Source organism: Ictidomys tridecemlineatus, chromosome 3, assembly GCF_052094955.1.
Source record: "Ictidomys tridecemlineatus isolate mIctTri1 chromosome 3, mIctTri1.hap1, whole genome shotgun sequence".
Classification (NCBI taxonomy): domain Eukaryota; kingdom Metazoa; phylum Chordata; class Mammalia; order Rodentia; family Sciuridae; genus Ictidomys; species Ictidomys tridecemlineatus.
In genome coordinates this window covers 44,098,641-44,126,440 of record NC_135479.1, presented here as the reverse complement: position 1 = coordinate 44,126,440, position 27,800 = coordinate 44,098,641, and the positions used below count along the sequence as shown (strand labels likewise).

Below are 27,800 nucleotides of genomic sequence, written 5' to 3'. Positions count from 1 at the left end.
AGGAACTCCTGGAAGGAGTCCTGGAGGACCTCTTGCCTCCCTCTTTTTAGAGTAGAGACCTGCTGTTGGTAATGCACTAAGCCAAAGGATCAGTGCCCAGCTATGTCTCCGTATATTGCTGTGACAGATTCCCAGCTTCTAGGCCATCACCGACCTGATGGTAAACTGCCAGGGCCAGAAAGACTCACAGCCATCTACTCCAACTCCCCTGCCTTAGAGAAAATGTTACTGATCTAAGAACTTCCCCTGCAATAGCACATACTTGCTGTGGTGCTTTGAGGTGGGTACTATTATTATTGTCATTCCCATTATAGAGATGAAGAAACTGAAATATAGAAAGGTTAAGTGACTTGTCCACAGTCACATACCTAGCAGTACGGACAGCTGGGATCTAAATCGGGGCAGTCTGCCCAAGAACCCATGCTCTCAACCATTCTGCTCTTTACCCGTGATCCAACAGTCTAGCTGTGGGGACTGGCTGCAGGAAGAGTCAGTGGGAGGAGCAGGGGGCAAGGTGGGGAGGGCCTGCAGCTAATTAGCTGGTAATCAGACCTAGGTTCTTCCTGCTGTGCTGGGGCAAAAGCAGCCCTAACTCCAGTAGGAGCCCAGTGCCCTCCTCCCTGCTGCTCTAGGGACCTCAGGGCTGCCTCCCTTTGGATCTTTCCTGCTTCTCTTGCATAATAGGCCAGATGCTGTAGATCTTCCCTTGGATGCCAGCAGGAGTTGCCATCTGTGCCCGGTGTCCAAGAAAGCCTAATATCACCAAACACACCGAGAAGTGCTGGGCCTCCACTGTTCTAGGAAGTATTTCTGGGGTTGAGACAGACCAACCCCAGACAATGTCCCTCACTGCCTCCCTCTGACACCATATAGTTCCCACCCTCTGGGCAGGAGCCACAGATGTGCCTGCTGTTTTGGAAACAGGCAAACATTGCAATGCTAGCAGACAACTGTGCAGCAGGCAGTGTTCCATGTGCGCACGCGCGTGCACACCCCCAACCCCCCCCCCCACAGAGCCAGAGGCCCAGATGTGGGAACAGACTGTGCCCGATTCCCAGGGCAAAAAACCTAATGAATTTTCCCCTCCTACTCCTCCTCTGTGCATCCTCCCCACAACACTCGTCAAACTATTTGGGAATTGGTTGAGGTTTTGGTTCTGGCCAAACCAGAGGGAAAATGTCTCATAATGGGAAAAACAAGACACCAGCCCCAGGCACATCCAGGTCTCCCTCCCTCCAGAGCCTGGCCTGGCTGCACTGCAACAGGCGCCTGGGCCTGAGGATGGGAAAGCTCAGGGGGCGAGGGTGCTGGTCCACAGAGAGGCCCTCTCAGGGCTCCCTGGTCGTGGCTGGCAAATTGATTTAAAGGACACCTAAAGTACTTTAAACTACTATGTATGGCTATAAAGCTCTAACAACAAATACACAAAAAAATTTAGAAGGGCTGGAGATGTGACTCAGTGGTTTAGCATGCCTAAATTCAAGCCCCATTACCCTACCACCACCAAAAAAAGGGACACCTAGTGACATCTCTTCCTTACCCATGCCTGAATTAATCCTGGGCTCAAAAGTAATTCAAGTGATTCAAGGACACTTTATGACTAACTTCTAATTCTGAACCCTGAGGCAGCACCAACTTGGTTTGCCCTAACCAGGGAAGTTGAGAAGGGACTTAGTTTAGAAAAATGTAGGTGCTAGGCACAGATCTGTAGCTAACCTAAGCAAGTCCCTGTGGGCTTGGGGAATCGCTTTCCTTATCTATTAAATGAGGCATCAGTGGAGACCAGTGGGTTTCAAACTCGACCGACTCAAAAAAACACATTTTATGATGCAACCCAGTATACACACGTCTATAGTAACTGAACAAAATGGCACTTACACTTCCTGCTGCAGTGTGCCCTGATGCTGCCCTTTATATTCACTTAAAAAATGCTAAAACTAATTGGCAGGTTGGGGCCCATTAATTGTAAAATTCGCCCACAGCCCACAGCTCTAGTCTTACCATTCTGAGCACTTCATGGCCAGTGCCTGAAGCCTTTGTTAGGACCCACATATTTCCCAAAACAAGCTGTGTGTGCAGGAAGTTGAAAAGCAAACTCTCGCACATGGCCTAATAGAAGCCAGTACCCACTAGGAGATGCTGAGAAGGTGGGGTCCCCTAGTGGGACATGTGGGGCTGCCCTGGGTCTCTGGCCCTTCCCTTGGTAGGCCGGTCTCATTACCTTTTCAAGTGTTCCAGCAGGAAGAGGAAGGTGATGAGATTGGGGTCAGGCAGGGAGCGGAGTAGGTGCATCATGCAGTTCTCCTTGGCGGCAGGGTCTGACAGGGCTGTGGGGAAAGAGGGGCTAGAGCAGGGCTTGGTTCCTAGAGAACCCCTGGCCAGAGCTCCTGTGGCCACCAGGCTGTGAGGCCGGGGTAAATCCAGGCTGCTGGTGTTCAGGGGAGCAGATCCCATAGGGTAGGCCTGGCATCTGGGTGGTCTGTTAGCAGCAGGTTCCTCCAGGAGGCCCTCCCATGACTAGTGACTAGGCCAGAAGGCAGGCTGGTGAGAGCAGTCCCCTTCCATCCCTCCTACACAGATCTTTGCCCCCAGTGCCACTCCACTCCCAGTCTATATGCTAGGTTCAAGCCAATGGTGGCAGTTCTGCCAGGGGTGGGGATGTTCTGTTAACCACCCCTCCCCCAGGGGTCCTCACCCCCCAGGGGCCAATACCCTGCCTGCCCCAGGAGAAGGAAAAGCAGGAAGGATGCACCAAGCCTGGATCTGGCCCAAGCAGGTGGAGGCAAGAGCCCTGCCCTCAGCAGAGGTGAGGAGAGAGCAGCCCTGGAAAGCACAGCACAAACTGTCCCCAGTGCCTTCTGGCTCACACCAGCCTCCTCCTTGGCTCCAGGTTGCTGGCTTCTGACTGCTCACCTCAGGGCAGTCTTCCCTAGATATCTCTGGTTCTAAGCAAGCAGGTCAGTGTGCCAAGAGGACAAATGGAGAGCTGCCCATGGGGACGTGAGGGAAGAGAGGCAGGCCAGAAAGGCCCCAGCCTCTGCACCAGGCCCAGCAGCCATATAGCCAGCTGGTGCAATGGACAGGCCAACGAGCAAGGGAGGCTACAGCCCCTTGCTCTTTACTTCACTGGTCAGGAAGGCCTGGCTCAGCCCAGTCCAGCTTCAAGACCCAGGAGCCTCACCGATGCCTTCCATAAAGGCTGGGTAAAGTCGGTCTGTGAGGAGAGGCTCAGGCAGTTCCCGGAAATACAGCTTGAGGGTGCCAGCAATAGCATTGATGTCCATGTCACTCAGCATTAACAGGATGTCCTTGTTATCTATAGGGGAGGGGGAAAGGTTAGGGACTGGCCTCCAAGTCATCCCTCTCCAGCCCCACAGGGACTGCCCAAGGCAGACCACCACCCACTTCTCTGCCTCTGACTTCCCCCAGAAAGGTAGGACATAGGTAGTACCCACAGGATCTGTGAGCAAGCTCTGTTGACTGGGGTGGGGGAGACAGAGAGACAGGCTGGGTTCTGTCTGCCATGGCTTCCCAGGAAAGGAGGGGAGGGAGAATAACTTATCATCCAGAGTCCTAGAACCACAATCATACCATGTAGCAGGCAGCCTCCTTCCCAACTGGAATCTACCCCCCCTCACCCCACTGATCTCTTCTGTGGAAGGCACTTCACATTTTTCACACCTAAAATCATGTTCTGACAAAATCTCAGCTTCTAGGTTGTACAGGGGAACCATGTGCCAGAACGTTCCTGACCTGGATCCTGTCTTCTGCCCCAGGCTTCCCCCATGGGCCCCTCTCCACCTGGACTCATGGCTGCTGGTCCAGTTTAGGCTTCTTGACCACTGGGTATGGTGACGCAGCTGTAGCCTGACCCAGCTGAATAGGAAAACCAGAGGGCCAAACCCCACCCATACCACCAAGGGGCTCATGCAGAGGCAGAACTGCCCCACAGGACACCAGGGCCTGGAGACATGAGGGAGGCCAGCTCAGGCCATGGCTCTGTGATCTCCCTGCAGCCCACTAGGCACTAGGCAACAAGCACAGAAGCCAGGAACAGAGTCTGGAGTCCAAAACTCTAAGTTTAAACCCAGGCAGGAAACCTACAGGCCAGTAACCCTGAGCAAGTGACTTGGCTTCTCCAAGATCTGTCTATGTTCTTATCTGTAGCAGAGGATATGAGACTGAGAAAATGCAGATTACATGAGAAAAAGCAGAAGCAGGCTGGCCACAAGGACTCAGAGACAACCTGCGCTGTGCCATGGTGTACTGTGTGCATGTCACAGGCCAAGGCTGCCATCAGGTCCAGATCCCTCCATGCAGAAGGCCTCCTGTCTAGTGAACCTTCCTACCCTCCGCACCAGCTGGGCCACCCAGACTCACTGGCATCAAAGACAGCTTTCAGTGCCTGGATGTCCGTGGCCACTCCTGATATCCGGTAGATGCCAACCTCCTCGATGCCCCTCTTCTCCACCTCTTCCACACACTGCCGCACGATGTAGGGCACCTTGGAGCGCTCCCGCCTGCGGGCAGAGGATACAAAGGGAGGATGGAGGGAGCCTCCTAGTGCCAACTGCACCGTCCCACCCGCCCCAGCATACCTTGGCTGCTAGGATGAGGGCTGGAGGGAAGGAAAGGGTTAAGGAAGAGGCCGTGCCACCCCACCCTACACAGCCCAACAAGGCCTGCCTCTTGAGCAAGGGCGCAGGTGAAAGAAAGTTCTGGGAGATGCTCAAAGACCCTTAGAAAGAATGTTTCCTGAGATTCAAATGCTTATGGTGGGGGGTGGAGGTGGAGGTACAGCTCAGTTGCAGAGTGCTTGCCTAGAATGCCTAAGGCCCTGGGTTCAATTCCTAGACCTGGAAGAAAAAGTAGTCTACACAAAGAGGTGGGTCAGGGCCTGAAGATGAGTGGCACAGTGGGACAGTATGACCTGAGGCACACAGCCCTTTCCTGAGTGGCAGCTACTCCCGGCCTCCAAGCTCAAGGGTGGCCTGCAGTCATCAACCAGTCTGGTATCTTCCCCATGAGATCCTCCAGTGTTTCCATGCTGGCTCGCTTATTTCTAAAGTATTGTGTGACCCAGAGAACACACCTCTGCAGGCCACTTTTGGCTTCCAAACAAGCCGTCTGTGACTGTTGACCTGGGGGTGATTGATTAGGTGCTGGCATAGGCAGGGGGGCTGGGAGGCCAGGGCTGGTAGGGACCTGAGTGCTAGTCCCAGCACTTGGACTCCAAAGCAGCACCTACTTAGTCACCACACTGATCTTCACCCCAAAGACGCCGGTCTGCTTTTTGGATGGGGTCCTCTTCAGGCTCATGTCCCGGCTGGTGAATTTCATGGAGAATTCCACTTTGATCTGGTTGGGGGATGAGTCAGGGCAAGCATTAGTCTCCTGAGGGCATAAGTGTCCATGGACTGCTCCCCAAACACAGGGGTTCCCCCCCCAGGAGTGCAGCAGCCCCACCTCCCAGGGCTCCATCTCCACGCCCCCCCCCCAGGTAGGAGTGGGAGTGGGAAAGGCATGGGCAGAGGGGAGAGCCCCAGCTGGGATAGGGGAGGGGGCGCCAGACACATCCTTTCCCCAGGAACTCACCCCATTCATCTCAATCACATCTGTGTGCCAGTTCTTGGTTTCTACAGTTTGTGGATCCAACTGCAGAGAGAAAAAGAAAGGGGCTGTGTGGGTACAGCTCAGAAACCAAGTCAGTACTCTCCCTGCTAGGTGGCAACTGCTCACCAGCCAGCAATGGTTAGGAAAGCGGACCCTTGATGCTTGCCAGGCATGGTAGTATACGCCTGAATTCCAGCAACTCGGGAGGCTGAGGCAGGAGGATTAGCCTCAGCAACTCAGCATGATCCTGTCTCAAAAAAAATAAAATAAAAATGTCTGCCATGTGACTTAGTGGTAGAGCATCCCTGTGTTCAATTCCAATAATAATAATAATAATAATAATAATAATAATAATAATAATAATAATAATAATGATGCCGCCTTAATGCTCATCTTGAAATCAACCTTCAAACTTCAGGTGGCTCCAGCCCTCATGCCCCTCCCAGCTATGGCTGTTGAAGGACCTCCGGACCCTATGGAGGCGAGGATCCTCTATTAGTCACTTTTGCCCATCACATCACACTGACTCCTGGTCACCATGCTGGGAAATGGATTTTATCAGTCCATTTCACAGATGCAGCAACTGAAGGTCACAAGAAGTAAATAACTTCCTCAGCCATTTGAGGTCAGAGTCGTCAGAGAAGATCTAGACCTTGGCCCGTGCATATGGGAACACCAAATGGGTTTGAATCCCAGCTCCACAGCTTGCTATAGTGGAGCCTGGGCAAGTTTTTACCTTGCTAAGCTTCGTCTGTACAGGGCAGACAGTACCAGAACCTGCCTCACTGGACTGTTGCGATGAGATACAGGTTAAGGGATTGGCTCCCAAACAGGCGAACTCTCTATAGGGAAGTCGCCAGACCTGGGCTGCAGCTCCAGGCAGGAGCAAGTGCCAGGAGAGGGTCACTGATATCCCACACTGGGACTGTTCAGAACTCCCTTCCTCTAATTCAGTGGCCTTCAAACTCAGTGGTTTGTGCATCCACAAAATAATTTTGAAAAACAATGTGCTCCGGAGCACATTTTTAAGTCATCTCAACATTTCTAAGGCAAGTTCAAATTGCTGCAAAGAATGTGATTTCCAGAATAATGTAAATATTGACAGCTTAAAATAAAACCATTACATCATGCTTTAAATGTATACAGTAGAATCTAATTACTGTAACGATTTGATTCCCACCATCCTCCACTTAAAAACACATGAACAAGCTCTTTGTTCCCTTGCAGAATCGCTGTTCCATTTCTCCTTAAAGGGTTCCTCCTAGTTTATATTTTAATATTTTCAAACCTTTTACTCATTGCCATATTATCATTTGCTCCCAAAATATATCTATACATTGAAATGAAAAATTTCCCGAGACCACAAGGCTCTGAATACATAAAACATATTCTGGACCTGTTATTACCATGATGAGCAGTGCACACTAATAAAAATAAACCAACACATCACACATTTTAATAAATACCAAGCAGCCAGGTTAACACTATGGTGGACTTTTATCTCTGAATGAGATAGACAGGACACCTCTCCTACGTTGGGGCACAGATCTCTACAGATATTATTTTTTGCTAGAGTAAAATGGGGTTAGCACCGACTCTGTTCACATTTTTTTGTCTTTATTTTAAAGAATGTAAATGATAAACATCCTGTTCACTAGAGGAGGCTAAATAAGGTTATATTACAGCAGTGTTAAGCAAGTCTTTAATCTCTTTACATGTCATTTACCTTAAATTACTCATATATCTTTGATCAAACTTAAAAATTTTTTGTAGGTATAGATGGGCAGAATGCTTTTATTTTATTTTATTTTATTTTTATGTGGTGATGAGGATCGAACCTAGTGCCTCACACGTGCTGGGCAAGTTTTCTGCCACTAAGGTATAGCCCTAGCCCAAACTTTTTTTTTTTTTTTTTTTTTTTTTGGTACTGAGGAGTTGAGCCTGGGGCACTTTACCACTGAATTACATCCCCAGCCCCTTACTTTTTATTTTTATTTTGAGATAGGTTCTCACTAAGTTGCTTAGGGCCTTGGTAAGTTGCTGAGGCTGGCCTAGAACTTGTGATCCTCCTGCTTCAGCCTCCTGAGTCACTGGGATTACAGGCGTGCACCATTGTGTCTGGCTCAAACATCTTAAATGACCTCTCAGCCGATAATCAGGCCCTTGTCAGTGCAGTGGAAGGCAAAGAACTAGACAACACCTGGCTAGAAGGCTTTGTAACCAGCCATTGGAGTCTTTAGTTTTCTCAACACCTACTCTGACGTTTCTGTGGCCCCTCTATTGTCACTTCCAAGGTCTGGGTCAAGTCATCATAGGAGCCCGATCTTCAGGCCTTCCATCTACAGAGGGGAGAGCGATGGTGAGGTGCCCATTCTCAGGTGGGCGTTGAGGACCTGCAGCTGATTACCTTTGAGCTTTCCCTGCCCAGCCAGCCATTGGGACATCATTGCATACCCCAGAAACGAACCACTGCTCCGACGGGCCACCATCCTCACAGAGGGAAACTGGACCTGGGTCAGTCAAGTCCTTTTTTACCTTCTGTCCCCCACATACTGGCTGAGGACAGGGGGCACCCAAACCTCCTATGGGGGTCAGAGGGCTGCACCCAGCTGGCCCTAGGCCTTGTGTCTGGACCAGCTATGGCCCAGGTCCCATCCTTAACAGTCAGTTCTCTGACCAGAGGAGGGACGAAATTAAAAACGGGAAATGGAAAAAGGAGTGTGGGGGGAAGCCCAGGTCCCACGACCTCCTCAAACACAAAGGTAGTGTGAAGCAGCCAGCCTGCGGCTGCCTAGGCTCTCTGGTCCAGAAGGCTCGAGGCCAGGGGTCTGAGTGGGTCCCATCAGAAGCCCGATTTTGGCATCACTCTCCTGAAACCTGCCTCCCCGCTTAAATTCTTTTGTCCCCGAAATCCTGCCGGGACCTGAAGCACAGGTTGCTTCTTGCAGTTTCTTCCTCCCATCCAGACTGCTGGTTCTTCAACATAGGGTCCAAGTCTGCCCCCAGCTCTGTCCCCCAGCAGTGACCACAGGGAGTAGAGGGATCTCAGATGACGGGCAGATGTGTCCTTTGGGAGACACATTCTGAAGTGACCAGCCTCCCTCCTTTATTTTGCAGTGTTGGGGACCAAACCCAGCAGGTGCTCTACCAGTGAGCTACAGCCCCGGTCTGCGTCCAGCCCTTTGGAAGGCAAGTCTCTTCAGGTAGCAGCATACCCCTCAGCCAATTCCACCTGGCTGGATTCACCTCAAGCCATTCTCTTGCTCCGGTTTCAAGTGACCTGGCATTTCCTAGCAGCTGCTATGAACTGAGCCAGTGGTCCCTGCCTGAGTCCCAGAGTAGCATCTGGACACAGCAGGGGAAGGGCAGGATGGAGTTTCAGGCTGACCTGGGTCTTCTATTCCATTGTGTGCATCTGAGCAGGTCACTGAACCTCCTTGAACCTCAAATTCCTCGTGGGGATATCTATGCCTACGTCTGATGAATTTTCCGTAAGTCTGGCACTAGAACAAACCCTTGACACACAGCATCTCAGTTCACTGTCATAAGAAACCTGTGAGGTTTAAGCCTCCATAGCTGTTCCCATTTTACAGATGAGGACACTGAGGCTTCAAGGAAGGAATCTGGCCAGTGCTGATTAGCTAGGGAATGAGAACTGGGATACAAAATCAGTTCTCCCTGACCTGTTCTTTCTGTTAAAGCTGCAAGATAATGAGCACTGTATCTAACCAGGCACCCGGGCCTGCAGGCGACAATGGCACCTGCCATCACCTGAATTTATTCAGAAAGGAGACATGAGGCCTCCTGGCACACGGTCTGGTGCCTGGCAGGTTGCCTCAAGCACAAATCCCATTTCTCCCCTTCCCATCCAGGTGGTTCTGTTTTGGGACAGCATGTGAGGTAGGAAAAGCAACTCCTGACGCTAAGGCCTGACTCTAGCCTCTCTCTTCCAGAAAGCCCTCCCAGAGAACCCCAGGCCACTGGAATCCTGGTTCTTCTCTGCCATGAAGAGCCTGCCTCCTCCATTTGCTGTGATTTCACATACCTCAGCCTTTCTGAAGCCAGCCCTGAGTAAGGCGTCTCTTTCTGGTTTGCTGCGAGTCCCCACCACTGCCATCTTCCTGATCCCTGCTGCAGGTGTGGTCCTGATACCTGCCCAGGAAGGCCTGCCCAGCCCCTGAGTGCCCTGACAATGATGCTCAGACTCCCAGGAGGCCAGCAGCCTTCAGAGACCAAGTCTATTTCAGGATGTCATTTAAATACAGAGAAGGGAGGGTGGGGAGCGGAGAGGGACATGGCACATTTTCCAGAGAAATGATGCTGCCTGAAACGCTGTGACTATTTATAACCCCTGGGAAATGTGGACTCTGCTATTTCCTGATTAGATTAGTGCTTGGGGTGGAGAAGCCAGCCCCTGGGATATCAGTGAAGGGGAACACCTGAGTGTTCACCCCCTAATCCCACTGGACAGGAGCCATCCATGGGCCCTGGGGAGCAAATACCTGGGGGACAACAGATCACCTGAAAGAGACAGATGGGGCTTGCAAAGAGTCAGGCTGGGGAGACCCACCAAGGCCCCTCTTCACACCACAGGTAATGCATATGCAGTGTGTTCCCCTAGAGTGGGCACAGGCAGGAGACAGAAATGGGCCACAAAATACCTTGGAGAAAGTTATTAACGGCTGGACGTCACTAAGGGCAACCCAGTCATGTTCTTTTAGTCTTTGCATTTAGCCATGGTTGAATCCTGGCCAAACATTCTGACCCGTCCCAAAGAGAAAAACAGCTGACCTTTAGGACTGGTGTCTGGGAGAGCACCAGGTCCCCTGCAAAAGATCCCAGGCCTCTGCTGGAATATTGCAGGAGTCGGGAAAGGCTGCCTCCGCTTTTTAGACCCAACTGGCCCTCCATTTAGAACAAGAAGCACCAAAGCAGATTAGCAGTAGGGGCAGGAGGACGGGAGACTCTGGACGTGAGTGCCTCCAGGGCTGTTTCAGTAACGTCCTAGGGGCTCCTCAGTTCAGCCCTTCCCCCCAGTCCCAGGCAGGGGACTCCATCACTGTCCTTGCCTCACCCTTCAGGGCCGTTCATGGCCACCTCCCATTGTTTGGCATTTGGGGCCACTCTTACCACTGGGGGTCTCCATTCCTGCCTCCTGGCAGACGACAGAGCCACGCTCAGACCTGAGTCTGACTGCTGGGCTGCATGGTCTGTCACGCCACACTCCCTCAACCACACAGCTTGCCCAAGGTCTTCTGGGGGTGATTTCTGCTGCCTCCCCTTCCTGCAAGTCCTTACATGAGGCCCTTTAATCTTCTATAAGGAGCCTGTGATGGCCCCATCTGTGGGCAGCTAAGGATAAACAGTCATGTTCTCCAGGGCCGGGGGTGGGGAGGCACTGAGCTGCCTTTAGCAAGGAGAGGCCCCACCTCTGAAGGCTGAGCCCCTTCCCTTAAAGTACCCTGTCCCCATCACTGCCACAGCAGGGACCAGAGGCCCTGAGGAGCTTGGCTTCCTGGCATAACCCCTAACCTCCCGCCCCTCGGGCCTGCTCCCACACTTCCCTTGGCTCTTGCTCTTCTTTGCCCTTGGCCCCCTGAGCCTGAGGCCTGCCATCCTAGCTCTATCCTGGGAGGCAGACCCCCCCTAGAAGCCCCAAGTTGGTTTTAGAGGTTAATAAAAATGAAGTGCTTTTTAACAAGGGCAGTAAATCCAGTAGATTGAAGTTGTCACCCTAAGAGGCAGGGCAGGAACATTAGAAAATAACTCAAGAGGGACCTCAATCAAATCGACTGCTGATCAGGGTGCCAAATGGAAGGCAGAACCATCTGGATGTGTTTTTGGGATCCCTGCCATAGGCCGAGCATCAGGTCATGGAGACAGGGCCCTGATCCAGGCATCACGTCTGATGTGGGTACATTTCCTGTGGCTCCCACACCAGGGATCACAGTGGCGGTCCTGGGCTGGTTTTCCCCTGCCCTCTCCCAAGTGCGGTCACATGCTTAGGGCTGGGTCCCCTTGAGACACCAAACCAGCCTGTTATTGGGACATACCACAGGCGTGAGAGCCGTGGCAGGGCGGCAATGGGGAACGGGGAGCTGCCAAGAGCCTGCCTCGCCTCCCTGGAGGAGGGCACTGGAGGATTCCGTCAACGTGGCTGCTCTGAGAGACCCAGGGAGAGGCTGTGTGGGGAGGGAGAGGCTGCCAGGGCTTCTATTCAGGGCTCCAGCTCAGCAAGTGGGTCAGAAAAGGCCAGGGTCAGGCTCAGAAAATTGTCACCTCATCTTCCCAGTGACTGGGCAACTCCTGCCATGTGGCCAAGCCAATTTTGCCTCTCTGGTCTTCGCCGTGCAGGGACAGTTACAGCAGGGCTGGCTAGGCTGTCCTGAAGCCAAAGTCTGCCCACCTCCTCCCAGGCCAGCACCAAGGGGCTTGGCCCTCAGTATTCCAAGGCACCCGGATGAGGCCTTTTCGCCTCCCTTCCCCCCTCTCAAGAACTTTGAAGTTCCCTGAGGCCCACATATGGAAGGGGTTTAGCAGCTCTGAATGCGGCTTTTATTGAAGCCAGGTTAGCCTCTTAGCACCGGAGGCAACCTACCTTCCCCAATGCTCCCATTCCCATGGCTCAGCCTGCCCTCTGCATGCCACACTGTTGGTCCCTGGGCCAGGCACAGCTGACCTTGAAAACCTGGGCTGCTTATGGAGGTCCCGGCATTTAGGTACCTCTTTCCTAGAGCCCTGCGGCTCTGCTTCCTCTGAGCTGGCCCATCCACCTCAGCCTTCCCTGCCACAGGCAGCCTGAAGACTTCACCCCAAAGCAAAAGACTACAAACCAAAAGCAAAGAAGCCCAGGGCCATGCTGGTGGCACCAGGGTAGCAAGGGCAGGGATGGTGGTCACTCGGGAATAAAGAAAGGGGTCAGGACAAAGCAGCACAGAGACAGCCCTCAGCAGCCAGTCCCCATAGAAAAGGGGCCCCCTTAGAGGTCTCAGTCCAAGGCAAGAGGCTTTCTGAAGTCCTGATAAGGAAATTTCATGCTAGCTACTTATAGGAAGACCATGATGGGCTAAGAGGCCTCTCTCTGGTCTTGCAGAGGTTTGGTAAAAACTATAAAGCCCTTCCCTGAAACTGACTTCATTCTCCCCGCCAGGCCAGGAGCACTTTCCGGGCACAGAGCCTGCTGCTAGTGAACATGGGGGAAGTAGCGTTTCCACAGCTGACGTGGCTCGGTGTGGACTCTTTCCTCAGGCCTCACATCTGCTGAGTCTCGCATTCGCCACCGTCATCGACAGTAAATGGCATGTCCACTGCTGTGCACAGCATGCCAGGCTGCGTTCCACATACCCTGACGCTGATGGACGGGAACCTGGCACCTCCAGAAGTCCTCCAATCTAGGGCATGTCACCCTGACCTCCACTGGCCCTGTGACCACCCATCCAACTGGACAACGGAGACATAGCTGCAGGGTCAGAACAGGCTCCGGGCTTCCTCCTTGGAGGCCCTGGAAGGTAGGTGGCACCGTGGGTAAGAGGCTGTGCTCAGGTCAGGCTCCTGGGTATGAACACCAGCTTCTCTGCTAAGCCACTCATGGGACCTCATCTGGGTCATCCTTTGAGCCTCAGCTTCCTCATACATCACATGGTGTGGATAATCCTAACACCTTGCAGGGCATCGAGGGCTGGGAATGGCGACTGGTACTCGGTGTTGAAAATGCACCATCATCACTAAACTGCATTGAAACACTCCCGCAGCTTCACACTGCACTCGAATTAAAGGGCAAACTCCTTGTGGCCTGCAAGGCCCTAGGCAATCTGGCCACTGCCCCCTCATCCAACGTCATCCCCTACTCCCCACGTGGTGGCCTCTGCCTGCCTCTGAACACACCGACTCAGGGCTTTGTTGGTTCCTTTGCCCAAAATGCATGGTCCCTAGATCTCTCTTGGACAAATCCTTCTTATTATTTAAATCATAGTTAAAAAATGACCTCCTCAAGAGAGGCCTCCGTCCCTTTATTCTCTAATCCATGACCACTGCTCCTACCCTCCCCTGCTTTTTTCTTCTTTTTGTGGTACTGGGGATTGAACCCAAGGGTGCTCTACAACTGAGTGATTTTGTTTGTTTATTTATTTTTTTTGGAGACAGGGTCTAGAAAGTTGCCCAGGCTGGCTTCGAACTTGCAATCCCCCTGCTTCAGCTTCCCAAGTAGCTGGGAGGACAGGCATGCGCCACCACGCCTGATTTCATTTCCCTGTCCATCCAGCCTCCAGAGCTCACACGCTGACTCCTGCTGTCAGAGTGCCACGAGGGCAGCGCTTCACCTGCCGGCCCCTCTGTGTCCCTTGTGCTCAGCACATGGAAGGTGTTCCATCAACATCTGTGGACAAATGCACATACTGGGATGTGGGGGACAGAGACAGCAAAGCCGTTCCAGGCCAGAGCTCCTGAGGACAGGGGTCAAGATGCCCCACATTGCTGCTAGTCTCTCTTCTGTGTTCAGGGAAAGACTTGGCCTTGGCCCAAGGGCAGCCCTGTGACCTCTCACCACCCCAGACTCCCCCAGCACATTGAGGGTTTAAGGCTTAGGAATAGGAATCCTGAGTCATGGCCAAGACCATCATATGAACTGGATTCTAGGAGATCATCCTGTTTAGCTCCCTCCATCTGTACTGATGCCAGAGAACCAGAGAGGTGAAGAGATTTGTCCAAGGTCACAGAGCAAGTTAAAACAACAAACATAGGACTGGAAAAATGAAGCCTCTTGACTCCTACCAGCCTGAGGCCTTTCCTTCTCTAGCACCCTGTGTCACATGAGCCCAAGGGCTTCGGTGCTGCAGCCAGAGAGCCACCCAGGGCACAGCTGAGACATTCAGGCACCTGATGGAAAGGGACACTGTAGATGTCACCGTGCTGGCTGGTTCATCTGAGTCACCAGCCCTGGTTAGGGTCCCTGTCTAGGATAGAAATAATTCCAGCTTCTGGCTCAAGAACAAGTTCCTGTCTAAGCAGAGCTAGAGAAAATCTCTCTGGGGATCACAGAACTTCCCCACCACAGGCCTTTCTGCAGAAGAAGCCTAAGAGCAGCCCCCATGCCCCTTCCCACCTCTACAGGGTCCATCCTGGAGGGTCAAGAACAACAGCCCTCACTGGAATCCAGAACCAACACCAGTCCCCCGCCTCACCACCAGGTATTAGGTAGGCATGTCCCAGGAGCAGGGGGCTGTTCCTCAAAGGTGCCAGGCAGCTGTCAAAACACAAGTGTGCTTTCTACCTCCAGCATATGACAGGGGAAAGGAAGCCAAAGTAGCCTGCTGACCAGCTCCCAGTAATGTGGGCAGCTGGCAAGGCCACTTAGCAGAGAGCTCAGTCTTTCTAGATCAGTGACCCTTCACCAGCACCTGGCAACATCCCCAAACCAGCACCTGCAGAAGTTTCTGGGCTCTTTTCAAACTGTCTGTCCTCCTGGGCCTGGGGCCTCACCATCTCTGGACACTACTACAACTCTGGGCCTGAGCAACTTTGGCCTTTCAGGAACCACTTTGGTTGGCAGGCTCAGCTCTCCCTGGTCTAGGGCCATCTAAAAGACGGGGCACCAAGCCCAGTAGGGCCAACTGGCCAAGCTGTGTGTGGGATGCAGAGATGCTGGGGAGGGCCAGTGCCCATCCAACTCCCCAGGTGCCAAGAAACAGCAAGTGCCTTGACCAGTTCACTTAGAGGGAGGACTCCTGCCTTCAAGTTCTCTGAAATGGCACATAGGGTGCCATTATCCATAGGGTGGCTCTGCATCTGGGTGAATTTGAATCTTCACCAAATTCTCAGTCAAAGACTCCTGCTCTGTAAGTCAAAAAGGCCTCTAGAGAGCCGACGTGGTGGAGAGAGGGGAGCACTGGGGTTGGGAGACTGCCCACGTGGCCCTGGGAGTCAGGTCCCCTATTCTGGGGGGTAGCAAGTGCTGTAGGAAGCATAGTGGCCGTGGGAATAAGCGGGTAACACTAACCCCACTTCCTACCTGTCAGTCTGGCTAAGAATGCTGGCCCAAAAAAGGGCCTGGGAGGAAGCAGGCTGGCAGTGGTCTCTAGTCTCTTGTCTACAGCTGAAGGATCACTGTAAGAATGAGGGCGGGCCTGTGAATGGTGAAGACAGAGGATGCAGGTTCTTTCCCTCTGGCAAATAAGAAGGGTGGCAAAGCAGAGTGGTGGGCAGCTGAGGCCAGGATGGATTTCTATTGCAAAAGATCTCATAATTTTGTTTTTGATGCCCAGAGCTGGATGATGGGTAGATGAGCCTAAGACACATCTGTATCTTGCACCCAACACCCTTGTATCCTCAATGGTAGGAATAGCCAGTAAATGGCTAAGTGAACCTTTAGGGAGTTGCATGTCATTTGCAAACCTGGTGCAATCAAGAATAACCATCAAGCCGGGGGCAGTGGTGCATGCCTATAATCCCAGCCAGCTACTTGGGAGGCTGAGGCAGGAGGATCATGAGTTCAAACCCAACCTCAGCAACTTAGAAAGGCCCTAAGTGAGACTATGTCTCTAAATAAAACAAAACAAAAGGACTGGGGATGTGGCTCAGTGGTTAAGCACCCCTGGGTTCAATCCTGGGTACCAAAAAAATAAAAATAAAAACAATTGTCAACTTAAATGACCCACTCTGGAAGGGGCTGGGAGCTGTTCTGTGATGACAATCAAGCTCACGAAGAAAGGGACTCTTTTTTATGACCATCTGAGCCTTAAAGTTCCTCAGACAAGTAGCCCAAAGGGGCTCCCCCTGTGTTTCCCTGGGTAATAGAACGTAACAGAACAGGTGGACGTAGCAATACCAGCCCCTCACTTCCTAAGAAAAAGTCTTTGGAAGCAGGGAATTCTCAGGCCCACGTGGCAACCACTTGAAGCAGAGGGAAAGTCACCAGAAGCTGTTCTTAATTCTCTTCCACTCCCCTGGATCCTGCCAATTCAATCTGAGACACCACCTTCAGCCAGTATCTGGCCGGGTCTTGGCCAGAAGGATCTTTGTCGTGGTTGCAGGGAGATAGTAAGGCGTTGATTTCCCCACAAATGCTTCTGGCCTGGCCTCACTCTGGGCCCTCTTAGCTTCTCTATGGTTCCCACAAGTGACCCCATTAAAACCTTTGGATGTTACAGAGTTTGGAATGGGATTCCTCTTTCAGCCCCTTCCCCTCTGAAGCTCAACTTAAGAATCTAGAAGCCGGATGGAAGGAAGGGCAAGGCACAGAGCCTGGTCTACTTGCAAAAAAAAGAAAAGAAAAGAAAAAAGAAAAAGAAAGTAGAAATTCAAGTTCAATACTGAGAGCGCTGGCAGAACCCACAAACCCAAATGCCACGTGTCTCCTCTGCTGAACGCTTGCACAACACACTAACTGCCAAGTCAGGGGCTGGAATGAGGCCTCAGCCCCAGAATGCTCCTTGGGGACAAGAGCAGCCCTATCCTAACCTTGCCTCCCTGGGGTCCCAGGGAAGCTTGTGAGTGGTCCCTGATTCCCCTCCCACAGCCACCATACTATTTCAATGGCTCCGTTTTAATATGGAGACCTTTCCATTGGAACAGACTCTTCATTCCAGCATAGGGACCCCAGATGAGTCAGAGCCCCTCTTCCAGCCTTTAATGACACGTTGGTCAAATGGGAGCAGGAAGGCCACAGGTGTTTTGGCATCCACAACATTGAATCCTTAAGGCACAGTTAATGAGTTAATGAGGCGGCTCCTCCTGCCAAGCTGGGCAGGACCTGGCACCCTTCCCCCACCCCACCTAAAGTACTGCCTCGTCCCACCTCCTGTCCTGGCGGTGAGCCTGCTGCAATGAGAGAAATAGGTTAATGCAGCTGGCAAAGGAGAGAAGCATACAGTGGGCCCCACTGCCGCCTGTGCCATGCAAAGCAAGGCAGACACAGGAGGACGGATGTCCCTCTGTCACCGCAGTGTCCCTGACACTGACACACTTTGTCACTCAGCATGTGCTAGGGGACTGAATCACCCGCTACACAGTGCATCCCAGCGCCAGAGCCACCCTGCAGTTGCACTGACGCCAACCAGCTCAGCAACACAGTGCCCGACTGGCCCGCCACGATTGCCAGAAGTCACCATCAGATATGGAACTGTCAGACATCCCCGGAGACAAACCCAGCTAGAGTTCTTGGAGTGGCTCTGCAGTTTTGCCAGCCATACATCAAAGAAAAAAAAAAAAAAAAACAAAGTCTGGGCATTAGAGTTTAACAATTTAACCCTCTCTGCCTGGCACCTTCCCAAGAGGCAGGTAAACTGAAGGGCTCTGTTTGGCTGGCCCTGGGTCAGGAGCCTGCTGAGACAGTTTCTTGCCAACTTTGAGGTTTGGGAATAGATGTTGAGCTTTGAGCTGGTGTCCGCTGGCCTCAGCAAGGGCTGGGGAGAGGAGACAGGGAGGGGGTGGCTCCATTCTGCTGGGCACAGATAGCTGCCTCAGCATAGAGGGGCTCTGGTAACAGCCAGGGCCAGCAGGGCTCTGTTAGCCTGGTCCCTAGGGAGGCTGAAGGTGACACAGGGGCCAAAGCAGGGCAGCTCAAGTTGCTGCCCTGCCCAGCACTTTCCAGAACTGATGTCACCTCTAAGGGGTCAAGTATGCCCCACTGGCAGATGAAGCTAAACAAGAAGCCAACAGGCCCAGGAGTACTTCCTCTTGGCAGGTGCCAGGAGCCTCTATGCTAGCTAGAAGAACTTGTGCAGAGGATACTCCTCTGAGCTACAGGAGGGCTTTCAAGTCTCCATCACAACTGGCCATGGCTTCCCTTGTCACTACCTTGAAGAAGGAACATGGCTCTCACCAGCCAGGACTGGCATCCTGCAATGTCTTAGGCAGTTGATTCAGTCTGCAGAGTTATCAAGTGCTTACTTTGTGTTAAGCGCTGGGTCTGGCTCTTCCTTGGATGCCTAATGCCAGGGCCCAAAGCCAGCCTCAAGGCAGCCTGCCCAGCTGCAGGACAGTCAGCTTCTATCTCAGACTTTAATCCCAAATCAGGTCTGGGGCTGCAGGAAGGGCCAGCAGTGTGCCCTGGCACAGCTTGGTCTGAGCTGCCTGCTGGGTCAGGAACCCCCTGGCACGCTGATTGAGTTGCCTGGTGCCCAACTGGCACCTGGCCAGCAGTCATCTGGGTGGTCCCTGAGGCAGCAGCCTTCAGACCCCAGACTCAGCACATCACTACCTCCCCAACCCCCGCCCCCTTCCTCCCTGACAGGAATGATCCCCACAACTTGCACAAAGAAACCTCACATGGTGGGTAGTATTGGGGTGCCCCTCAGCAAAGAGGCAGCCAGCAATGTCCACAGGAAGAGGGGTGAGGGAGATCAGGCCTGTGCTGGTTGAGTGGGGCAATGAGACCCAAAAACCTTCTGCCTGGTCTGCTAGAATAGACTCAGAAAGCAGGCAGGCAGAGTCTACTTGCATAGGAGACAGTCCCTTTTTCGGAGACAGGGACAATTGCAGAGAAGGCAGCTAGGGCTAGGGTGGGGACAGCAACAAGCATTCATCATCAAGTTCAAGACACTTAAAGCAGACCCATACGCATATCCCAGCCTCTGTTCTGGGACTTCTTAGTTCAGGCAGAGAGTGCCCCCAGTAGCCCCCAGCCCCTCTAGCCCAACCCCTTCTGATCCCTTTAGTCCCGGGCTAGCACCTTGTGGCGAAGCAGCTTGCTGCGTACTCGGCCCCAGAGCCGGGCGCCAGTATTGGGGCCCCGCTTGCTCCCGGGCTCCTCCAGCTGATCAAGGCAGCAGCGCTCCAGGGGTTCGCACACTGCCTTCAGGCTGCAGTCGGGCTGAGGCAGGACGTCGGTCATGCCGGCGGCTGGCCTGCCAGGCCAGCTCCGCGCAGGGATGCGGAGAGGAGCCGGCGGCGTTGGAGAGGTTGCTGTGTGGAGCGCTCAGTCCGGGACTGTGAGTGGAGCAGCCGCCAGCGCGCGCGTTGCGGGGCTCGGCTTTCTCCTCCCTCCGCGTCCTCCCACTTTCCCCTCCCCACCTCCCGGGAGACTGCAGCCCGCAGCGCACTGAGAGCAGCGTCTGCTGAGCGCACCGAAAGTGCCCAGCGCCTCTCCGCAGCCTCCTCTCCCGTCTGCCTGCGGATCGGCCTGCGGGATGCTGAGTGCGTGCGCCACTGCCGGACGCAGGCAGAGCGCAGAGTGCCCCCGCCGCACCGAAGGAAGTGACTCAAAGGAGTCGCTGGAGCTGCCCCTCCAAAAACACCCAGCCCCCGGGCTTTAACTCTTGGCAATCTGGCGCTGCTCCTTACCGACCCTGCGTCCCTCCTTCCAGCTCCTGCTAAATAAAGTTTGACAAGCAGCTAAACACAAGCCAGTCCCTTCCCGGCTAAATCCCTTCGTTAACTCCTTCACCACCAGGCTGCTCCAGGGGCCTGGGGTATCAGGGAGTCTTGAGGCCAAGCCAGGAGGGCTTGCAGGAGCCAGGATTCCAGCAAGAGCTGCATTTTGGTCATAAAGAATCACCCTCCTCCCCTATAAAGGGTCCACACTGACTTTGAGTTCTACTTTCCTCTACCCCCAGCTCCTGCCCCAAGGAACTGCTATCAATGCCACTTAGGTGACTAGCCAGATACTTAGGGGCCAGCACTCCCAAACATTCTCTCCTGAGAAATGTGAAGAATAAAGAGGAAGCAGGTATGGTGGTGCACAACTGTAATCTCAGCAACTCAGGAGGATCATAAGACTAGCCTTAGCAAATAGCAGGACCCTCAAAAAAAAAAAAAAGGAATAAGGATGTAGCTCAGTTGTAGAGTACCCCTGAGTTCACTCCCCAGCACTGGGGGAAAAAAGAAAAGAATAAAAAGGATCCTTAGTGGGGCAGCCCTCTGGGTAATCAAGCCACTGTGGGCCCTCTGGAGGAACATGGGCAAAAGCCAAGGTGACTCTGGTCATAGGTGTCCAGCAGGAGGTGTTTCAAGCTATGGCCTTGCACATCTCACCAAAAGTCTTTTGCAAAGGACACCCAATGGCAGAGGGGCAACCAGTCACATGTGTGTGCTGAGCACCTCAGGAGACAGGGAGTAAAATCTTATTTTTGACTCTTAAGTTAGTGAATATTCTAACTGAAGAGTGAGAAGTGAATCATTTCTTACCATGCAAGTTAGAGTATGATCCTTAGAGACAAGAGAAAAGCATGAACCCCAGATGGCTAGGGTAGTCACAACCCAGGCATCCGGGACATCCTGCCACTGTGGAGCTAGGCATGTGGAAGAACCAAACCAGTATCTGCACAGTGCCAACCATGAGGCAGGTCCCATGCAGGGCTTTCAAATAGCCAACTACATTTATGTGAACTTGGTGTTCCTGATTGGGGCTCAGGGAGGTAAAGTTTTTGCCTGAGGCCATGCAGCTGCAGCTAAGACCCTGCTCTTCACAACCACTGTCTCTGCAGGTTCTTTGGATTCACGAAAAAGAGCTGGGTCTGGACATTGCTTGGTAGACTACAGTTGGGACAAAGAGACCAGTCCTTGGCATCCAAATGCCTTTGTTTGCGGAGAGGTCTCACCCCCAACAGTTCTTAGGGTTTTACATCTGAGTCCTTAAAATGCTTTTTTTTTTTTTGGCACGGGGCTGGAGGTGGGGCACTTTACAACTATGCTATATCCCCAGCCCTTTTAATTTAGACAGGAGGTTCTTACTAAGTTGCTGAGGGTCTGAGTTTCTGAAGCTGGCTTTGAACTTGTGATCCTCTTGCCTCAGCCTCCCAAGCTGCTAGGATTATAGGCCTGCCCTACCACACCCATCTTCTTGAAGCCTTCTGAGAAAGAGGCAGTTTCATGGCAGAGTGAGCAGGGAACTAAGTGGTCATAATTAGAGTGGCCCTTTTATCAGCACCACACTCTCTACACAAACTAATTCAAGCTTTCCCAAACTTTATGAAGTACCCCATTTTACATTTGAGGAAACCAAGGATTAGCTTGCCCAAGGCCAGGATGGGCTAGGATATGAGCCTCTGCCTCCTCACCCTGCAGGAATGAGACCTCAGTAGGGTAGGATTGGGTCCTGTATCACTGGTGGAGGTGGGGCCTTGGGCTCTGGGTGTCCCTGCAGGGTGTCCCTGGGCCAGTCCCATCTCTTTCAGGGCTCCACATGTCACCACCTTCTGCACAGTGCAGGCGGGGCTGGGCTGCCAAAGATGCAGACAGCCAAAGCCACCCAAGGCCACTGTAACTAAAGATGGGCTAAGTAAGCCACACCAGCCAGTATGCTGAGAGGGAGGTGACAAGACCAACAAAGGCAAAAGGCCAGAATGCACCTGTGTCCCCTGTCCAGCTGAAGCCTGAGTCCCTCTTCCTGACCCATCCCTTGCTTGTCTCTTCCAGGGTACTTGGGTGCCACTTCTGAACAATCTTTCTCCAGTCCCATGAGGGACAAGGTAGCTCCCTCACCACAACTGCCACCAAACCTATTTCCTCCAGAAGGCTTTGTTCATTCCTTCAGTGCCATGTCTTCATCAAGAGGCAGTAACTGAGGTCCTGGCTGAAAGAATCAGAGATGAGACAAAAGCCAGCATTTGACAAAGCTGCCAGCCTGAGAAAAGGAGGCAGAAAGGCTTTTGTGCATTCATTAACTACCAGCTGTGCACCTACTATGTGTTACACCCAGACAGACTAGGCCTGATCTCTTCCCTCAAGAAACCCAGGATCATGCCTCAGGACCGTGCAGATAAAGTGCTATGAAAGTCAAGAGAAAGAAGAGAACCTTTCTAGCCAGAGGGAATTGGGGACAGCTTTGGGGAGGAGATGGAGCTGGCTCTCTGAGGCAGGGGAAATGCCCCAGCTTTACTCTGCACTCTTTCAGCAAATGTGCAATGTCTGGTTGTATAACTGGTTGGAAAGATGCCATTGTGACTGCTCACCCTGTCACCTGATGCAGGTATCATCAGCACTTTGCACTGGCTGCTTGACTTCAGAACTAGGCCCTCACTGGCTGAGGTTCTCTTCCCTCTAGCTGGGTCACATGCCACAGGGTACAGTCTGGGGAAATTGTGTGCTACTCCCTACCGCTGGGTGTGTGGGAGAAGGGGGGGGGCAGGATAAATCCTGTTCCCAAAGCCCTTTACTTGTCTGTCTTAGAAACCCCAGGCTCAACACTTGTCTGGGTAAAGCAAACTCTGATTGGATGAGCAATGGCCAACTGGTCTCCATGGTGACAAAAGTGCCTTAGCAGATGGGTAGCTGAGTTGGGAGGCTCTTCCCTGGAGATGCTCATCTTTCCCTTCCTCCCTATGGACCTGGACCTTCCTTTGGGGTCAGTACAGATTTGCCTTCTCTTCCCCAAGCCTGACTCATTCCTTCCTGGAATCAGTGGCCTAGGACCAGAGCGGAGGAGGAATTGGGCAAGACAAGTGTCCCTAACAAGTTCCTCAAAAGCGGCAATCTGAATTCTAGTCTCTGCTGTCCATCACAGACCCTTCCCCATCTCTGCTAGCTGGGACACGCTCAGGTTATTCTGGCCACCCAGGAAGTGACCATATCCCCTCCTGCCTGTGTCCATCCCTTCCATCTTGCCGCAGCTGGCAGAATCCGCCTCTGAGGACATGCAAGGGCCCCCTGTCTGGATAAACAGAGCCTGGGCGGTAAGGCCCCCACAAACAGATGTCACTGCCTTTGGAATTAAAAACATTCCTGGTGGACTGTCCCATCCTCCCTCATCCCCTTCCCAGGCTCTCTGCCAGAGGAATGAGGGGCTGTTTCTAAGGAGAAGTGGGTAGGACCCCAGGCTATATGCAGGGAGGGGACCCGCCACCCAGCACAGCTGTGATTGAAGTAAAATCAGGTTAAAGTGATCAGCAGAGGCATCACTGAGGGGGAAAAAGGTCAACAGGGAATAATATGTAGCCCGAGACATGTGGGCGGGAGAGGTAGGGACTGCCACAGTGCTGCCTCGGTGACAGCTGGGGGTGGGTATAGCTTCTAGGCAAATCCTCCAGCCTGTGAACACAAGGAGGAGGATCCTGCTCCAGAACTTTGGGATGTGGCTGCTACTTCTCTAGAGTGACCTCCTTTTCCCCTTTTCATCTCCCCCCAACCCCAGTCCAGACCAGAACCCTGAATCCTTGTTCCCGTTCTTTAGCTCAAATGACTAATCTAGGAAAGGGGGTTTCTGAGCAGCAACCTAGACCACGGCTACAGCTGTCCCCTCATGGGAACTGCTCAGGAGCAAGACGGGGAAGGGGGAGCCCTAAAAGGCCACCCTGAGAGTCACACGGTGTAAGAGTTGAGCTTCTCAGAGGAGCCTGGCACTGGGCTGATGATGAAGAACAGGAGAGTGTGGTGTGGTTGCCCAGAACACTCCCTCAGCCCAGAAGGGCATGGCATAGGGTAGGCCCAAAGGAACAGAGCTGGGAGGCATGATACCTGTGGAAGGTGAGGTGGGCCAAGGCCCTGGGGTATAGGGAGGAAGCCAGGGAGTGGTTCCTGCCCAAGGACAGACACAGGAGTCTAGGCTTTGTGAGAACCAGGCAGGACAGTGCACAGGAGCCCAGAGAGACCGTGGTCCATGGAGAGGCCGCAGAACCAAGTGGAGGACAGCACATCACAGTGAAAACTGTGGGTTCACCCTCCCAACAAGAATGGCTCTGTAGCCCCTGCATCCCCCTGTGCTCTCACGAGGTTCTCTACACACCCTAACCAAAACCCAGAGGTCCAAGGTCAGAGGTTGTCCCAGAATGGGAAACAGAGATCCCGTTCATATGTCTACCTATCTGAATATCTGCTATGTGCAAGGCTTGTGTGAGGGCCAGGGATGGGAACCCCTTGCTCAAAGTCACCAAGCAGCCAATGGCAGAGCTGTAGTTCCATTCAAGTACCCATTCACTCATTCGTCACCAACTGGATCCCCACCACATGCTAGTAGGGGGCCTTGGCACAGCTCACAGTCTAACTCAGCCAAATGCACCCCTGGCTGTCTCCACTAACCTTCTCCTCCAAGGAGATCACTTGATAGTAATTGGGCCTCTTTCAGGCAGTCCATGTCCAAGGCCCCAGAGCTCCCCAGGAGTCTGGTCCTTGCCTGCTAAACAGTTATGCATGAGTTTGCAGCAGTCTGAGCTCTGGAACCCCAACTCTGTCAATAAATGGCTATTGGCTGGGCATGGTGGCACACACCTGTAATCCCAGCAGCTCAGGAGGCTGAGGCAGTAGAAGTGCAAGTTCAAAGCCGGCCTCAGCAAATTAGCGAGACCCTGTCTCTATATAAAAGATAAAAAAAAAAGTGTTGGAGATGTGGCTTAGTGGTTAAGCACCCCTGGGTTCAATCCCAGTTACAAAAAAAAAAAAAAAGTGTCTATTGGTGGCTATAGACAGACACCCAGGGTGGGGCTGGACAGCAGGCTCCAAGGTGGGCTCCAGGTTTAAGATGTGCACAGCATAAGGAAAGGAGGCAGCCAGGATGGCCAGTTACTTGCTCCCCAGCATATACCAAACCTGCCCAAGGTGAACTGCCATCATACCACCTTCCCAGAGGTACGTGCTGCTTCCCATGCAACCACCTCTGGCTGGTGACCCCCAGGGGCATGGTGGTCCTAGGTAGAAAGAAGAGGTTAAACCTGCCCAAGAGCTTGTATGCTAAGGAAGGACTGTCCTGGGCACACCCCTGGCAATCCCCAGTCTTTCTCATGGCACATTTGGTCACAGAACAGAGTGGAAAATCCACTTAAGCCTTCAGGAAAATATTGCTTATCTAAACCCACCCAGGGAGAGAGTAGGCAGAGCCCACTCCTCCCTCAGTGTCCATCTATTCTTTTCTGACTTCAGGACACAAGTCACAGGAATCACAGCCGGGAGCATGTCCAGACCCCATAGGCCACTTGCCTGTTCCCCCTCATGGGAAGGAGGAGGTATGGCCAGGGTCTCCCAGCACAGCCAGTGGGCACTATGCTCTGGATACATGGGTCTCCCAGGCCACATGTAACAGAAAGGGTTCAGTCTGAAAGTGGGTCACAGGGCAGGTCTGAGGAGACTCGCTGCTCCCTTCTCCCCATGCATTATTGAGCAGCTCCCTTTCACCCAACCACAAGTGTAAAGTGACCAGAAGAGAGCCCTGGGCAGCTCAGGAACCTGGGCCCAGTGCTGTCTGATTACCATGGACTCTGCAGCCACTTCCTCTGAGCTTAGGCTAAATTGTATTCAATAAATTTTTCTTTTTTTGGTCAAATCAGGAGCTTGGGCTAAATCGTATTCAATAAATTTCTTTTTTTTTTTTTTTTGGCTGAGGATCCTCTCTACCCTTTTTTTATTCCAATGTTTATTTTTTAGTTTTAGGTGGACACAATACCTTTATTTCTATGTGGTGCTGAGGATGGAACCTGGTGCCTCACATGTGCTAAGTGAGCACTCTACCACTGAGCCCCAGCCCCAGCCCCCCTCGACCCTTTTTGCTCACATAAAATTATACACCACAGTCTCTTTTATCTCCCCAAACAGAAGCTGAAGTGGAGAGTAGAGGCCCTGGCTGAAGCGGGGTGTGGGTCCTACTGTTCCCACTCCCTTGTCCTCTATCCATTGCCTGTCTTGGGGCTCTTAAGCTCCTCCTGAGGTTCCCAAACTCTGCAGACAGAACCTGAAGCCCTGGATTCTCCTTTTGGGCATCTCGGACTCGGACCTCAAGTTCTGCGGGTGGACCCACCAGTGCCAGCGTTTCTCGTGGGAACTGCTGTTTCTCTTGACCACAGGGCCCCCTTCCACCCGCCCTTATTGTCCCTCAGGATGTGGGGGTGTGGAGGTAGGGAAGATTAGGGGCTTTTTAAGGAAACTTCCGGGTCAGAGTTCTGGATCCAGAAACCATCTCTTATCTCCACTTCTTTCCCCACTTTGGGAAAACTGTGGGCTTCTGAAGTGTTGATGTCGGTGTCCCTCAGTGGCCTCTCAGTGGCATAACACTTATCTCATCTAGTTCATCAGGCTAGTGTTTTCTGGGTCACTCTGGGGTGTGCCCTGAAGCCAGTGCAGCTCAGCTTTTGCCTCTGAGGGTGTAAGTAGGCTGTGCCAGTCCCTGTCCCAGCCCACAGGGTGCAGGCTCCCCCAGTGCCACATGGCTCACACCTCTCGGGACCAAGGTGAAGGCCAGCTAGCTGTGTGGGACTGCTTAGTTCTGGAGGTGCTGCAGGCTTGAGGGAGGCCAGCAGAGCCCACCCTAGGGGGACCCCATACTGGCATCCACAGGTAGCCTCAGCCCTAACTCAGCACGTTCCTGGCCACTCTTCTACTAAGTATTTTTCTCAATGCTTTTGGAAAAGAATCAAAAGTGGGACCACCCTAGGAATAAGATTTTGGGATTCCCGGGAGGAGGAAGCAGCCTGTCTGCAGGGAAGTGACCTGCTTACCAAGTGCCTTGTCTGCCTTTGGTTTTACCTCCATGGGCCTGTCTGAAACCCACCCAGGCTGCAGAGGACTTGCACTGGAGGGCACCTGAGACCAGCCAGCTGGCCTCAAACCTGGGTCCTCTGCCTCTGGGTCAGGGAGTCCCCACCCCACAGCTGAGAGTACCCATCTTAGGGTTTGGAGAGAGGCTGGGTATTCCCAGGGTCTGAGAGAATCAGTTTGCAAGGTACTCTCTGCATCGGATTCTCAGCTTGTCACACATCCCTCAGAGGTGGGCCTGCGGGGGTTGGCACCAAGCCGGCCTGCCAAGGAGGCATTCCCAAGTGGGGAGAGGGAAGGAGACTGAGCCTCCATCTGCTTCCTATTGAATGTTTCCAGTCTCCAGCAATCACTGGCAGAGCCCAGGCTCCCCAAATCAGGAACACCTGGGTAACAGAGGCAGCTGGGCCAGGGGTTCACATAGGCATTTAGAATAGCATTTGGAGAGTGGGGCGGTCACTCTCTCAGCGTCCTCATCCTGGCTTTCTTTGGCAGAGGATAAGCTTTCTTTTGCCCACTTTCCAAGTTTCCCCCACAACTTCTAGACCAGCCTGAAAGAGGGCCAGCAGGTGGGGCACTAGGCTGGGGAGGAAAAAATTGAATCTGCATCAGCTGGGGTGGGTGGTCTCATGAAGGACAATAGGTCCAGTCCCCAGGCCCTGGGAGGAGTGGTGTCTGATGCAAGGAGTAGAATCAGGCCTGGTACTCAGTCTCTCTGTCCCCATGTACCCTCCAGGACTGGCAAGGTGGTGGTAATGGGGTCAAAGGGAAGCATCCCACCTGGGCTGGCTCTGAGA

The 27,800-nt window shown here is 52.9% G+C and overlaps 1 protein-coding gene and 1 long non-coding RNA gene across 6 annotated transcripts in view; one reads left to right on the top strand and one right to left on the bottom strand.

Moving 5' to 3' along the window:
• Abr (ABR activator of RhoGEF and GTPase) overlaps nucleotides 1-27,800 on the bottom strand; it is a 190,832-nt gene that overhangs the window by 3,329 nt on the left and 159,703 nt on the right. For 4 of the 5 annotated variants that reach the window (XM_005327876.5, XM_021728141.3, XM_013359810.4 and 1 more), the window contains 5 exons: nucleotides 5,596-5,655; nucleotides 5,249-5,358; nucleotides 4,381-4,520; nucleotides 3,182-3,316; nucleotides 2,222-2,327 (listed from right to left, as the gene is read on the bottom strand). In XM_005327876.5, coding sequence (XP_005327933.3) covers nucleotides 2,222-2,327; nucleotides 3,182-3,316; nucleotides 4,381-4,520; nucleotides 5,249-5,358; nucleotides 5,596-5,655 — 551 coding nt within the window. Of the gene's footprint in view, nucleotides 1-2,221; nucleotides 2,328-3,181; nucleotides 3,317-4,380; nucleotides 4,521-5,248; nucleotides 5,359-5,595; nucleotides 5,656-19,279; nucleotides 19,885-27,800 lie in introns of those variants that run through there. The other variant, XM_021728142.3, reaches the window with a different exon arrangement.
• On the top strand, nucleotides 9,431-16,754 carry LOC144376135 (uncharacterized). The gene is made up of 2 exons (XR_013436244.1): nucleotides 9,431-9,750; nucleotides 12,862-16,754. It is a non-coding gene; the product is annotated as an uncharacterized LOC144376135 (long non-coding RNA).